The following is a 16,344-nucleotide window of genomic DNA, read 5'->3' as shown; positions in this document are numbered from 1 at the left end:
GTGCAAAATGGGTATTATTATTTTAAGTTACACAATCCCTAAATTTATTGAATATTTGTTGTTTCTAAATTGTTCTCAGTGTTGATCTGCTAGAGTCAGAATGATGCACTGCATCTATAGTCCTTTCTGAAAAAGTATATAATCTCTCCCTTACTATGAGCTCTTCATAGTCAAGGCACATGTGTAGGACTATTAATGGACTCAACTTTCAAGTATTAATGACTGCAGGATGCTAAACTGACCACAGCATTGTGATTTATGAATGTTTAATCCCATGCCAACAAATCAGTCATACTGTTGCTTCCCCAATTCTGTATATTGAAGTATATTGTTTTAGCAATGTTATTTTAAAATTGTTAATATTTATTACTGTTATACAAATGAAGCAATATCTCTACTGTCACTGTGAACATATTTTACTGAGAGGATAATGAATAATGATCTAATAGGGAACAACTATTTTCTTTCTCCCTGTCTGCCATGCTAGATGTTCACTACCCAGAAACAATAGGCCTATGCCACCTACATAAATCATGAGGCAGTAAGCATGTTTTCAAACAGGCCTACAGGCAGACTGGACACTGGATCTCTCTGTCAAAATCCAAGACTAAGATACTGTCCATTCATGTGGCAACATGGGGATAATGACACATGTACAATGTGACTTTAAAATCCTGTTTCGTCACTGTTTTCTGGTATACAAAAAGTTTTATAGTGTTTGTAAGATGGAATATTGCTTCAAAAATCTAACTAAGTAGCATATAAGTTGCTGCAAATAAATGTAGACATTGGTCAAGTCAGCTGAACTGAGCTGCATCTATAACTTTAGACTACCGTTGATTTTAGACTTTTTTTTAAATGTTCATCCTGTTGAAGAGAATGGTTTTCTTCTTTTATTTGTTAATTTTAAAGTTACAATAGCTTTTTTCATCCTATAGATTTCTCATTTAATCTGCATGCATGAGAAATTTCAAGTGTTAATTTAGCTACAGTATGTAATTTCTGTGCATTAAATTTGATATTAGTGAACAAAATACTTGGGGCTCCAAGTTATCAAGAACCCTGATGTAAATATAACATGTTGGTTTGAAATCTATAAAAATTAAAAATATTTATAACATGACATGATTTGCTTATCCCCGTATAAAAAAGGGGTGGATTCTTGAAAACTTCCAAACTGATCGCTCTATTTTTTGTTTGCAACATTATTCTCAAGGTAATTTATCCAATGTGTACAGGGTTTGTTTTGCAATTCAATTTGTCAGTTAATTTACCAGATGCTCCATGAAAAAAAGTTATTACAACTGACTATTTATAATTATCTCATTAACTGCAACAAAGGATCCAATCCTTGCTAATGCCTGCCTTGGGGTTGTGAAGTGTTCTGGTGTATTCAAAGAATTCATAAACCAAAACCTGCTATTACCTACCTGTGCTTGGATCTGTTAAGTATATCTGTGAATAGATAATTATCCTGCCAATCTCTGCCTTGGAGCTATGAAGTATACCTGTGTAAACAGAGAATTCTCCTGCTAAAACCTAACCCACAATGTAAAGTGTACTAGTACAAAGAGAGAACTCTCCTGCTAATCCTTAACCCACACTGTAAAGTGTACCAGTACATAGAGAGAATTCTCCTGCTAATCCATAACCCACACTGTAAAGTGTACCAGTACATAGAGAGAATTCTCCTGCTAATCCCTAACCCACACTGTAAAATGTACCAGTAAATAGAGAGAATTCTCCTGCTAATCCCTAACCCACACTGTAAAGTGTACCAGTAAATAGAGTTCTCCTGCTAATCCCTAACCCACATTGTAAAGTGTACCAGTACATAGAGAGAATTCTCCTGCTAATCCCTAACCCACACAGTAAAGTGTACCAGTACAAAGAGAGAATTCTCCTGCTAATCCATAACCCACACTGTAAAGTGTACCAGTACAAAGAGAGAATTCTCCTGCTAATCCATAACCCACACTGTAAAGTGTACCAGTACATAGAGAGAATTCTCCTGCTAATCCCTAACCCACACTGTAAAATGTACCAGTAAATAGAGAGAATTCTCCTGCTAATCCCTAACCCACACTGTAAAGTGTACCAGTAAATAGAGTTCTCCTGCTAATCCCTAACCCACATTGTAAAGTGTACCAGTACATAGAGAGAATTCTCCTGCTAATCCATAACCCACACTGTAAAGTGTACCAGTACAAAGAGAGAATTCTCCTGCTAATCCCTAACCCACACTGTAAAGTGTACCAGTACATAGAGAGAATTCTCCTGCTAATCCATAACCCACATTGTAAAGTGTACCAGTACATAGAGAGAATTCTCCTGCTAATCCCTAGCCCACAATGTAACGTGTACCAGTACAAAGAGAGAATTTTCCTGCTAATCCAGAACCCACACTGTAAAGTGTACCAGTACAAAGAGAGAATTCTCCTGCTAATCCATAACCCACACTGTAAAGTGTTCCAGTACATAGAGAGAATTCTCCTGCTGATCTCCATTGCAGATGTGAAGTATAAGTGTATAAAGGGAATTCTGTCAATTCCTGCTCTGGAGCTGTTAAGTATACCTGTGTAAACATAGAAATCTCCTGCTAATCCCTGCCCTGGGGCAGTCAAGCATACCTGTGTAAACATAGAACTCTCCTGCTAATCCCTGCCCTGGGGCAGTCAAGTATACCACTGTAAACAAAGAACTCTTCTGCTAATCCCTGCCCTGGGGCAGTCAAGTATACCTGTGTAAACACAGAAATATCTTGCTAATCCCTGCCCTGGGGCAGTCAAAGTATATCTATGTAAACAGAGAATTATCCAGCCAACACATGTCATCAGGCAGTGAAGTATATCTGAGTATATAGAGAACTCTCCTACTAATCCCTACCCTGGGATGGTGAAGTATATCTGCATATACAGAGAATTCTCTTGTTAATTTCTACCCTGGGGCAGTGAAGTATATCTGTGTATACAGAGAATTCTCCTGTTAATTCCTACCCTGGGACGGTGAAGTATATTTGTGTATACAGAAAATTCTGTTAATTCCTACCCTGAGGTGGTGAAGTATATCTGTGTATACAGAAAATTCTGTTAATTCCTACCCTACATCCTACTGTATTAAATGTCAGTCAGGAGCATTTTGGATGTTAACTTTTAATAAGGCTAAAGTACCAGAATAATATTTGTATTTTTCATGATGAACCTCACTTAAACATTACTATCCATTTTTAATCTTGAGCATGAAGATTATATAATAATAATAATAATAATAATAATTTGTATAAAATGGTGATCAATTCATCAAGTCTTCTTGACTTAATTCCACCTGCTTTGCCAAGAGGAAAAGTGACTTTTCCCTGTTTTGGGGTCCAATAATGGTCTCTTAACAGTGAAATCTACTCTTGATCATCCTACAGGTCTGTTGCATTCAATTTTGTCTGATTAACTTGAGTGTCATATAAATGAATATGATAGAAAGATTTTCAAACTATAGGATCATGTAAATCTCTGTGTGTGAGCATAAAAGAGATTATTAAATGTGGATTTATAACTCTAGAGTAACCATAACACTCCCTAATAATAACAATCTGTCATTCATTGTCATGATCACAAAACAATCTGTCATTCATTGTCATGATCACAAAACAAAAGCTGAGAACTCATCAGCCAGGCTGGACCAAACTGATGGAAGTCAGGGCAAGAAGACTGGGAATCTAAACTTGCCCACGGAAGATCTGACCTGGCCAAAAAATATGAGAACATAATATCACAGCAAAAGTCAAAAATATTTTTTTCTTGAAATGGTGTTGTTTTCTTTTACATGTATATCTTTCTGCACATTACAATTATGCCAACACTCATCTGTTCAGCTATTAACAATAATGAAAGCCTGACTTGAAAATGAGTGGATATGTAATTAATGACTTTTAATTTTTTTTAATCAATCCATGTAATTATTTGCCAAAAAGCAAGTATGCACAAGTCTTTGTAATTACTACAAAATAAATGATAAATATTACTTGCTGGGAGTGGTTGTTGCATTACATCCAATCACACTTTCAAAGAGAAATCCATCTGCCTAATCATTAAAGAAGAGTGACTTTTATTTCCAAAGAAATCTGTAACAGAAACCTGAGTTATCTAATTAACAAGTATCACATGTCACCTTGAAATTATCAACAAGCATCAAAGCAATCTCTAACAGGCTAAATTCTGAAAGTTGACATGCTCAGCTAATTTCAAGGCAGTTTCATTGGCAAGCATACTCGTTAGGAAGAGCATTCACATCCACTGCCTGTAATTTGGTTTGGACTTGAATGATGGTGAACTTTGAATACTAACACATATTATGATTAAATATGTTAAATAATAACAAATAAATATATAAATATTTTTTATTTCTTTTTTGTCAAAACTTGTTTCAGATAGTAAGCATTCATAAAATCTTGTCTGTGCAAGAAATTGCAACATGACCTTGTCTGTGACTGCAATATGAATTTGACATATTTTGACAGAGTATTGTGAGAAAAAGGATCAATAGATTAATGAAATTTAACACAAAGTAGGCAGTATAAACAAAAGTTAAAAAATGGTGCTAATTATGCTGTGGTGAGTTCAAAGAGTGTAAAACATGCAGAACATAAATAATAATCAGCATCCCTCACAATATTTGGACTGTTGCATAATTCTGAAGATTTAAGCAAGAAAAGAATTATTTCATATTTTGTTATCTAAATGAAGAAGTGGGATAAAACAGAGATCTGATACAATTCAGCAGACTGTATTACATTACCTTATCACTGTTTTTCCTCCAGTCAGCCCCAATGTTCTCAGACTGGTGTCCTTCAAAGCCATCTCTCCAATCACCTTCAATGAATAGGAGCTTTACTCATAATCAAGAATTCCCTAGCCAATATGATCATGTTTGGAGTAACCAACAATACATATACTGATATTCAGGATTCATTTTGAGGCAGTTAAGAAATTAGCCAAGAAATATTTAATGACAGCTGATACAGACTGATCTGGACAGGGTTCAGACCTGTTACTCACTGCTTGTAAGTCTAACCTAATGACCAAGCCACCCTAAAGACGGAGATATTATTTTAATATACTACTGGTTCTCATATAAATTCACCAACAATAAAAGTTTCATCAATGTAGTCTCAAAACAAAGCTTGATTAATCTAGATGTAATAAGGTAAAAAGATACAGCAAACAAATGGCTGAAAATACAAATGTCACTCAAGCATGAAAATCAGGTCAGTGACCCAGCTTTGGTACAGTTGAGTAACTCTCACTGAGGTTCATCAACGTACCAGTATTCACAAAGGTTAGTAAAATGGGTTCCATGATATTAAAGATGCAACAAAAAAATGCTGATGCACAAGTCACTTCAACAGGAAAACTAGGTTGTAAAGAACAAGTTTTGGTATAGCTGAGTCACTCTCCTTGACATGAATATGCATACCAATTATACTGGGTATAACTGAAATCAGGTCCAAGATACTGAGGGTGCAATGAATAAAAAGCTGATAATGCAAATGCCGTTAAGCTTACTGATAATATATGACCTAATTCTGGACAGATGGCATTACTCTTCATGAGATGCATTTACATACCAAATTTCATAATTGTTGGTGAAGTAGGATCCAACTGAGGGTGTAGCAAATGAGTGGTTGAAAATATAAAAGTCACTCAGAATGAAACATAGGTCACAGTAACCTACTTTGGTGCAGCTGAGTTACTCTCATTCAGATGCATTAACATACCAATTTTCAAAAGTGTACTTAGATAGGGTTGTAAATACTGAGAGTAAAATAATAAACAAGTGGTTGGAAATACAAAAGTCACGTGAGCATGAAAACTAGGTAACAGTGACCTAGTTTTGTATGCTTTGGGTTTATCACCTTCAACTGCATCCAATTACCAATTTTCATGATTAATGATGAAATAGAGTCAAAGATAATACATGACAAACAAGTCAATAAACATCAAAATTATGTCACAGTGACCTAGTTTTCCCAGACTGCTCTTGCTGAGGTGCATCCACATACCAATATTCATGAGTTCTGGTGAAAGAGAGATTAGGTTACAGTTATCTAATTTGGACAATGATGATATACTATTGTGGAGATGCATCTGTGAACCAAAACTGGGTCCAAGATACAGAGGTTGAAATGAAAGGATGGCTGAAATACAAAAGCACCCTATCCTGAAAAGTAGGTCATTGTGACCTAGTTTTTAAAAGGCTGAGTTATTCTTCTTGGGAGGTAACCACATGTTAATTTTCATGAGCAAGGTGAAATACTGTCAAAGATACTGAGGCTGTAACATTCAAACAAACAAAATTTTATATATGAATGAACAAATACTCAAACAAACACTAACAACACTATATCCACTCCAAACTTCCTTTTTCTTAGTCACATGTATAAACAATAAGTTTAATATTAATATCCTGTCTTATTTATATGCAATGTACAATAGCTATAGTAGAAGTATCTACATAATTAGCACATCCAACAATATAAATTATACCCTTTGCTAAAATACAAAATTCACACAGTCATAGCATGGAACAGTGAATAGAGAAATGTCATCCAATTAAAGTAATTATTATATATTTGTACTACATTCTCATACACGTGCATGTTTAAGTAATTCTATGACATGGTATTTAAACGCACACTATTATAAATATGGTGCAAAATCATAAATGGTTTGAAAAGTTTAAAATGTACTAAAATATGAATACCATATTTACCATATATGCTGGGACACTGTATTTATTGGGACACCATAAATTAATTTTAAAAGTAACTTTTTGTGCAATGAATGTTCTGGGCTTGCTTTGTAATAAAAATAACCTTTGTCTTTGATATCCTGTCAATAAGTTCAAAGAAGGAGTTTACTGCTTACTGTCTGTTGTGTTTATTCACCGTCTGGGCTTCTATGTGCTTGGCATCTGTAGTTATAACTGATATGAAGGAGCATTGATGTTTGTGGGTAAATTACACTGCAATAACTTGCTTTAAAGACTCTTTTGTAACACATGCTGGCAAAAAGATCGTCAATTGCACTCAAGCGAATGTGTTTTCAAATAATGATTTTTATTTGCGAGATACTGTCATACAGTAGAACAGGATTTAATTCAATCTTGGTTATTTTGCACCTAACACCATGCCATGCATGAATAACAGTTGTCTTCAAGATATCACTTGATTATTTACTTCTTGTCTGCGATTTTGTTGGCTCCACTTTTCAGTCGGATAACATATTCAAACCTTTGAGTATAACCAAACACAATTTGTTTTTCAATGTTCATATCAATGAACAAAGTGTCGTGTTATTGGACATAAGCAATACATGCCACAGCATGGAAGTCTACACTATATATATATGGAGTTCATGGATATATTTTATTCTTTAATACTCATGATGGAAAAAAAGAAATAAATGATAACACAAGGTTAGATTCTTTCTTTTTATTATCAAATAAGTGTTTTATTTATCTATTTTATTGCAAAGTGCAGTGGGGGGGGGGGCACAAATTCAATACAAATTTATTTTGTTTCTTAAGTCTTGGGACATAATGAACTAGGTGAAAAAACTTTCACCACAAGTTCTGGGACAGGAAAAAAAATATATTTTATCATGTCTCAATATATATGGTAAATACGGTTGTTTGAATTGGAGATAAAGACCCTGGGTTCAAACCAATGACTAAATATTACATTTAGAAACTATGCTGATTGATATTTTCACATACTTAATAACTTAATTTAAGAAGAGAAAAAAAATCTCTATAAACTGAGTTTTCTCAGTATGAAGTAAATCAGCATTACTTACATTATGCTATTCAAGGACATAAGCAGGAACGCAGATGTAAATGAGCAAATAAACCTTTTCTTATGTTAATGTTTACCAAGTTTCATCTATGGCTGCTTGACCATGGGTCAAAGTAAATATTTGGAAAACAAGAACTGCTATAATGTGACATGCACATTTTTTTAACAGCTCACTGCACAAAATCACATACTTCAAACCAGATTAACTGGTTGGCATTTGTAAAACTGCACACTCAGTTGAAAATGAAGGATTTTCTTTCCTTGACAAGGTGGCTACAAAGGATCAGAGTCTGTAGTTCTGGTAAAGCTTTACACAATCTGATTTTATAATAACCTTTATGGCAGAAAATGTCTACTTGTATCAATTTGCATAGTTTTGTAAGAAAATAACATTTTCAGAAGTACTTAAATTTGTGTATGTATCTGGGAATTGGTTTCTATACTGCATGACATCACAGAATCAATGAAAGTTGTTACAACATTTATACAAATAATTTGTACAGTACTGATGAGTCAGACACAAAGTGAGGTAGTTAACCTGTGAAAGATATTTACAAGCCCAAAGTGAGATATTTAACATGTGGAGGTTATTAATAAACACACTGAGGAATTTCCTCTGTTGAGGTTTTTACAAACATAATGATGTATTTACCCTATGGAGGTTATTTATAAACAATGTGAGGTATTTACCTTGTTGAGGTTATTTACAAACATATTTACCCTTTGGATGTTATTCATAAATACAAAATGAGATGCCTAACCTATGGAAGTTATTTATAAACACAAAGTGAGGTATTTAACTGGTGGAAGATATTTTTAGGCATGATGTGAGCTATTTAACCTGTGGAGGTCATTTATAAACACCAAATGAGGTATTTTAACCTGTGGAGGTTATCTATAAACACAAAGTGAGGTATTTACCCTATTGAGGATATTTATAAACACAAAATGAGGTATTTAGCCTGTGGAGATTATTTTTAAAAACACTCAGGTATTTAACCTGTGGAAATATTTTCTTTTTACAAACAAACTTAATGTACTTACCTCTTCCCTCATATAGATACAAACAGGTTGGATTGATGGGTTCTGACTTGAGTCTATTGATGTCAACTTGTCCTTGTATGGACTGCAAAACACCATAAGTCACATTATCTTTGTTAAAAAAAGATTTTAAAAACGTGTTTGGAATTTATTGTTTATGAATGTATTCAAGGTAAATCTATGACACTAAAGTCAATAACAGAACATACTAATCATACCTGATGGAATAATCATATGGAAGCTGGAATCTCAGCAGCTCTAGGTTCCAGCACATTAAGATTATGTGTCAGACCATCTCAAAGTAACTTTTATTTTTTCACCTTATGGACTTCGTATTCTCAATCTGAAAGACTACATTATGTTTCGATATAATCTGTTGAGAATGTACACTATAAAATTGTTTGATCATGAAATGCATTTAATGTAAAGTTAAACCAAAGCTAGCCATTTAATATCTTTTACTACATATTCCAACTCACCACCAGACACACCCTCCATTATTCATCTACACCCCTGGACAATGATCCAGAAGTCATACAAATCCATCACATATATCATAATCACTTACTTCTATGACTGCACATATGAAGTTCTGTCATAAAATATTTTCAAATGTCATATTAATCAAACTTTTTGTACATTTAACCTTTCAACTCCTCTGAGGGACCTTGGTGGCTGGAACCAATCATAACACTCCACATACAGATGGTTATCATGTGGGTAAGACAACTTACAAAATTCCATGAAGTGGTTAAAGAGGTATGGTAATGGACTGATGGAAGGTATAAAAAAAAATCCATACATTTGATGGAAAAGTATTGGGATAATAAAGTTAAAACTTGAATAAATGGAAAGGCATCATGTGATTTAGTATTTACACAAATTATTATTGTTAACATATGGAACTTTCTCACATGCATTTCCAAAATTACCCACCCCAGGGGCCCCCGAGTAACCGAGTGGTCTAAAGCGCTTTTCGTTATGGATCACTTCCATCTCACCTCTGTCTGCATGGGTTCGAGTCTTGGATTCAGCTAATGTGGGTATGTGAGAAAGCTTGCCAGTAACTTCTCGTGGGTTGGTGGTTCTTTCCGGGGTTTTCCCCAAGTTCTTCCTCCACCATTAATACTGGCCACCATGTATAGCCTATTGTGTGCTGAAAAATGGTGTTTAAACCCTACAACAACAACAACAACCCATTACATAAAAAGACCTCTAACTAACAAGGCATGACTTCAATAAAAGATTTATTTAATCTTGGCAACCCTCAAAATTGTATCTCACACAGTAATCTTGATAAAATGGATAAAATATAATCTTTTAAGTTTAATTTTGCTTTATTTCTATCTTTAGTTATAATCTGCCTTTAGAATTAAACTGCATAAATCCAAATAACGGCTAATAAATATCACAAAGATTTAAAATTATTTTGCAGCTGAATTTTGTTCTCAAAAAGCAAACATGGAAAATAAAAAAACAGAAAATGGCATATCATTATGATAAAACTGGAATAAAAAAGGTTAAACTTTAACATTTTTCCTGCAACAAGTAACACTCCACATCTTCTTATGACCTCCTTGGTCTTCACTTTGCTTTTCATCTAGTATTGTTTTTAGGAAATATTTGGTTCAAGGGCCAAATGTTGGATGACTATCGGTAAGTTAATATTATACCATGCATGTCTGATATACTAACCTGTCAGGTTTTTCTTCCCAGTGACAAAGTATTTCCCAAAGAGTTGTCCCTGGGGAAAATTCCTGTTGCAGCCTCTCTCCAGACTCAAGCTGTACTGCCACAAGTACATTGCTCTCAGAACGAATCTTGTGTGACTTGACAAGTTCCAGCTTGGCATTGTTGGGAAGATTTGTATAACGAACAGATAGAGTTGTGTCTAAATCCTTTCTTCCATGTCTACAAATTTTTGAAGGGGTGTAAAGTTCAGATTATCAGGTATATGTTCAATCGAAAATAAAACCCAGACAAAATACCCAAAATAAATAATAGGAAGGACAAAATGGTGATACGAAACATGCTTTACTGGTTCAGATCTTGTCATCCTAATTCACTAACTGAACATTCTACTCCTAAAGATCTGTCAATAAAACATCCTCAAATTTAAAGTACTATCAACATGAAGAATCCTTGTTAACTCTACTTTAACAATCCTTTTTTCCTTTCAAGCATTCTCTTCCTTACAAATGTCACAAGTAAAGGGAAATTATATAAAATTCATTTACAAATGCATTAGTTTTAAAATGAGTACTTTGAAAGGCACAGTATATATGCATCATGTTTAATAGTCCTTGATGCAGGCACAAGGTCACAGTTACTTCTGGACACCAAAGGAATGCGATGACATCAACTTTTAGTTAAAAAATATGTGGTCTTGAACTAAACTTATAACACAAAAAGTAATATTTTCTTATTAGACTTATCATAGCTATGACCTCTGACCCCTAGACCAAGAATTTAAAGGTTTCTTAAGCACCCATTCATAAAGTTTCTTCCAGGAAATTTACTTCCAGAACAATAGTAACTCTGAAATGAAAAAATTCTTTCAGTCATAATAACCCTGATCTTTGCCATTTTTATCCCCAACTCAATAGGCTTCTGCCATAGCGTAAGTGCAAGCCTCCACAAACTTTGATCAGGGTACACAATTTAGACTTTGAGTTATTATGTAAAAACCACTTTTCTTCTATCAGTCACCTTTGACCTTGACAGCCAACTCTCAAGGAGCTTCTCTCCAACCCAATGTGTAAGTTATCAACAAATGTTTTTGAAGATACATGGCCAGGATATTACATTTTGTGCAAAAACTATTTTTTTTAGTCTTTCAGTTATAGTAACATTAACCTTTAACCTTTTAACACATCTTTATTACTCCACGTGCTAGCCATGCATAAAATCCGGTTCAGATGTGTGATGCAGAACTAATCTTCCTGTACAGAAGCAATTTTTCTTTCAATCACAGTAACCTTTACTTTGACTTATTGACCAAATAATTATTAGACTTCTTCTTTACCCCAAGTGCCAATCAATTACAATGTTTGGTCCAGGTTTATGATGCAGAACAATTATTTGGCAAAAACAATTTTTCTTCTTTCAGTGAAACCGACCTTGACCTTTGGACACCCAAATTAATAAGGTTCTTCCTTATCCTAAGTGAATGCCATCCACAGAGTTTGATTCAGTAGGGTGATGCAGAATTAATATTACTATGTGGATCCATTATTCTTCTTTCAGTCATGGACCTTCACCTTTGACCCAAAAATTAAAAGATTTCTTCTTTACTCAAAGTGCAAACCATCTACAAAGTTTGGTTGCAGTCTCTGATGCAGAACCAATGTTGTTGTATTGACATCAATTTTCTTCTGTCAATCACAGTGACCTATACCTTTCACTTCTTCAACCCAAAACTGATGGGCTTTACTTTATGTCAATATAAAACCATTCATAAAATCTTATCCAGGTGTGAGATGTACAATCAGTGTTATTGTGCATTTTTTTCCATTCAATCCCAGTGACCTCTGACTTTTTGAACCTAAAAATATGACTTTTCCTCACCCCAAGTGAAAGTCATTCAGCGTTTAGTCTAGGTATGTGATGTAGAACTAATGTTATTGTGAAGAAACCATTTTTCTACTTTCAGTCAGTGACCTTCACCTTTGACCCCAAAATGGATAGGCTTCTTCCTGTATTTGCCTGTGTGGACACAAAAGATACTTATCCTTCAAACAGATTTTGTAAATTTACCCCAAAAATCGAAACCATTCACCCGGTGACCTTAAACATTGATGCCTGTATCCATCACTCCCCAAGGATGTGCCATGTACATTGGTAAATTTAGTTCAAAGTCTGATGCCAATGTAGATGCATGTGATATGAGTTTTTGTTTCCTCAACAAAAAACATTATCTCTATGATCCTGACCTTGATCTCCACATTAGTAGTGATATTTATATTCTAATGCAAACATCTCCACTTTGACTAAGATCAATTCATCCATATCAATAACAGACAGTATTGCCAGAGCCAGAAACTTTCACTACTTACCGCATACCTGAAATTTAAACAATTGCTCCCTGCAATCTTGATTTTCAATTTCATTTTCCAGTAATATCTAGGATCATTCTATCCCACCCCACCCCAAAGCATTATTTGTGTGCAATGTCTGATGATTCAATGGTGAAAACATGAGATACAGCCCGTTACAAAACTTCAGACAAAAGTTGACACCAGATGAACTGACAGATGGATGGACTTAGTGGTTGCCACCTTGTACAACATTCATCATAGGCAAGAAAAAAAATGATGACATCATTCACAATTCTGAAATACTGAGCATGGAAAATCTAAACATAAACATATAGGTTAATGCACCTATTGTGAATTCATTCATTTTAATGGGCATTAAATTTTGAGGTTTTGACTATACTAAATATTGTTATTTTTAAATTTGGGGATGGGTCATATTATCTAAATAAATGATCATTGTTTGCTATGTCCTGAAATTTGTCATAAAAGTCGTCTCAAACTATAAACAACCAAGATCCTGATCTGATGTAAGATGCATAATGCACCTGCAGATCAGCATCTATGTTTGTTTGTTCTACTTTTTTAATTCTAACAAATTGCATAGACTCAGATCTGCTGGTGCATTATGCAACAGCAGATCTGGGTCTGTGCAGTTTGCAGATGGACTCAATTTATAAGGGAGTATATATGGTACATAAGATTCAAAGCTGATATAACTTACACAAGTTTGAAGTCATCAGGTGGCATAAAGCCTTGTTTCTGGCAAACTTCTTCTAAAATCTGCAAATGAAAATATATTACTTTCTCCTGTAAATATTATGCTTACTATAAATCATAAAATATAAAGAAGCAAAAACTTTCAATAAAAAAAATTGGTAAGGAGACTGATTTTTAGTTCAGATTTTATTCACATTTAACTTTGGTGACAACAAAATATGCAGGTGTATACTTTAATTGTTGGTACCTGAATTTTTTGCCAGGGTTACATTTTAGCAGCCAGCAGTTTTATTAACACTATCTTAAAATTTTTCAATTGCTGAGATTATATATCTGAGTTTGTTTCAATGCAATACTGCTACTTGATATTATGGTTATAATTTTATTTGACCACACGTCATTACCTCCTGTGTTTTACTTGACTCCTCTTCATTACTCAGCATTTTATTTGACCACACTTCATTCATTATCCATAGCATTTTATTAGTTGTCATTCATCACCCACATCATGTTATCTGACTGCCCTTCATCACCCGTGGCATTTTATTTGACTGCTGTTTATTACCTACATCATTTTATTTGACCACCTTTCATTACCCACAGCATTTTATTTGACTGCCGTTTATTACTCACCATATCTAATTTACTGCCCTTCATTACCCACATTATTTTATTTGACTGCCCTTCAGTACCCACATCACTTTATCTGAACACCTTTCATTACCTACAGCATTATATTTGACTGCACTTCATTACCCACAGCATTTTATTTTACTGCCTTTCATTACCTACAGCATATTATTTGACTGCCCTTCATTACCTACAGCATTTTATTTGTTGTTGTTGTTGTAGGGTTTAACGCCATTTTTCAGCACACGATAGGCTATACATGGCGGCCAGTATTAATGGTGGAGGAAGAACCCGGGAAAACACCGGAAAGAACCACCGACCCACGAGAAGCTACTGGCAAGCTTTCTCACATACCCACATTAGCCGAATCCGAGACTCGAACCCACGCAGACAGCGGTGAGATGGCAGTGATCCATAACGGAGAGCGCTTTAGACCACTCGGCCACTCGGGGCCCCCATTTTATTTGACTGCCCTTCATTACCCACAGCATTTTTTTTTACCGCCCTTCATTACCTTCAGCAGTTTATTTGGCTGCCTTTCATTACCTACCGCATTTGATTTGACAACCTTTCATTACCTACATCATTTTATTTGACTGCCCTTCATTACCCACATCATTTTATTTGACTGCCCTTCATTACCTACAGCATTTTATTTGACTGCCTTTCATTGCCTACAGCATTTTATTTGACTGCCTTTCATTACCTACAGCATTTTATATAACTGCCCTTCATTACCTACAACATTTTATTTGACTGCCCTTCATTAACCACAGCATTTTATTTGATCACCCTTCACTACTTTCAGCGATTTATCTGCCCTTCAATACTCAGTGTTTTCAGTAGTTAGCAATTTGACATAATTACTCCCTTTTGGTCAGAATGAAGCAACCATTTTTCATTTCCATTATGTTCATATAACCAATCAAAGGACAATATTTTGTAATTTTGATAGCATTCAATTCTGAAAAAAAACCTCACATCTTTTTGTCAAGGTAATGATATAAACATATACACAAGACTAAAACAAAAACAATGGTACCATTAAAAAACTCAACCCAGATGATATTCTACAGCATGTTTCTTCAAAAAATATTAAAACTGTAAAACAATAACCACCAAAAATGTAGATTCTGACTCATTGGTAATCTGCTAAAAATGTATTTTTAACGATTTTCTAAATTCAGAGAGATGCTCATATTTAATGACATAAAGTTTAAGATAGCAATAATGAAACCAATTCATACATGCCAACCCCTGGCAAGGAAAAAGTGCAATCCAAGTGGACAAAAAGAGTAATCCAAGCAGAAAAAGAGTAATTCACATATAACATGACAAAAATGCAATGAGCATATGTAAAAAATGATTTATTTGTCCCTCTGGACTTTTAACATCAATTAGTGCTTCAAGTTTTCGTATATAACACTTTGAGCTTTAAAAAGCAACAGACTCTCATATTGCATTTCAGCTGAGACTATGAATGTTTTGCATACCAGTAAAGCACTAAGTGCTGGGTTACAGAGTCTGGATCTGAATTCAGTTTTACTTTTGTTAACAATACTGAACAATCTCTCACAGTCAACATTAGAATGGTAAAGAACCAATATTCCTTTTATAACCTGAGAGAGAAGAGGAAATTTATATCTTACAGTTTTTGGGTCTTTTAGCTGGGAAATAAGATGACAAAAATCAACTCTGTCCGCATGAAGTACACTGTCAGGTAGAGTGCCAACTTGATACTTCAAGAGTTCTCCTTCTAATTCATCAGCAGCCTTTCCTGCAGCATGGTGCATCATATGACAGAGACAACCGGATATGTTCTGCCAACTTATGTTTATTCAAAGCATTATCAAGCAGATAAAAAAACGTTTTTTCCAGTGGAATCTACTGTTAATGCTGGTAATGAAAGAAGAGCACTCTGACTTTGCCCTTTTTATTGTCAAAGTCTCTTACACAGACTGGGTACAACTTTTTGTCATAATCACTACTCCTGTCTGTTGCAATACTAAAATGCCCAATTTTCATGGCTTCTGCAATTTTAAGTGAGGTATCTTCTGCTAAACACCTAAC

The 16,344-nt window shown here is 34.5% G+C and overlaps 1 protein-coding gene across 2 annotated transcripts in view; it reads right to left on the bottom strand.

The window, feature by feature from the left end:
• The window catches only part of LOC149805914 (tether containing UBX domain for GLUT4-like), a 76,491-nt gene that overhangs the window by 54,251 nt on the left and 5,896 nt on the right, over positions 1-16,344 (bottom strand). For both annotated transcript variants that reach the window (XM_089950683.1, XM_089950682.1), the window contains exons 2-5: positions 13,649-13,707; positions 10,586-10,801; positions 8,894-8,975; positions 4,792-4,865 (exon numbers count right to left, since the gene is read on the bottom strand). In XM_089950683.1, coding sequence (XP_089806809.1) covers positions 4,792-4,865; positions 8,894-8,975; positions 10,586-10,801; positions 13,649-13,707 — 431 coding nt within the window. The remainder of the gene's footprint in view (positions 1-4,791; positions 4,866-8,893; positions 8,976-10,585; positions 10,802-13,648; positions 13,708-16,344) is intronic.

This window comes from Sinohyriopsis cumingii, chromosome 2 (assembly GCF_028554795.1).
Source record: "Sinohyriopsis cumingii isolate HCF-2022 chromosome 2, ASM2855479v2, whole genome shotgun sequence".
NCBI lineage: Eukaryota > Metazoa > Mollusca > Bivalvia > Unionida > Unionidae > Sinohyriopsis > Sinohyriopsis cumingii.
This window is presented reverse-complemented; position numbering and strand designations above follow the sequence as displayed.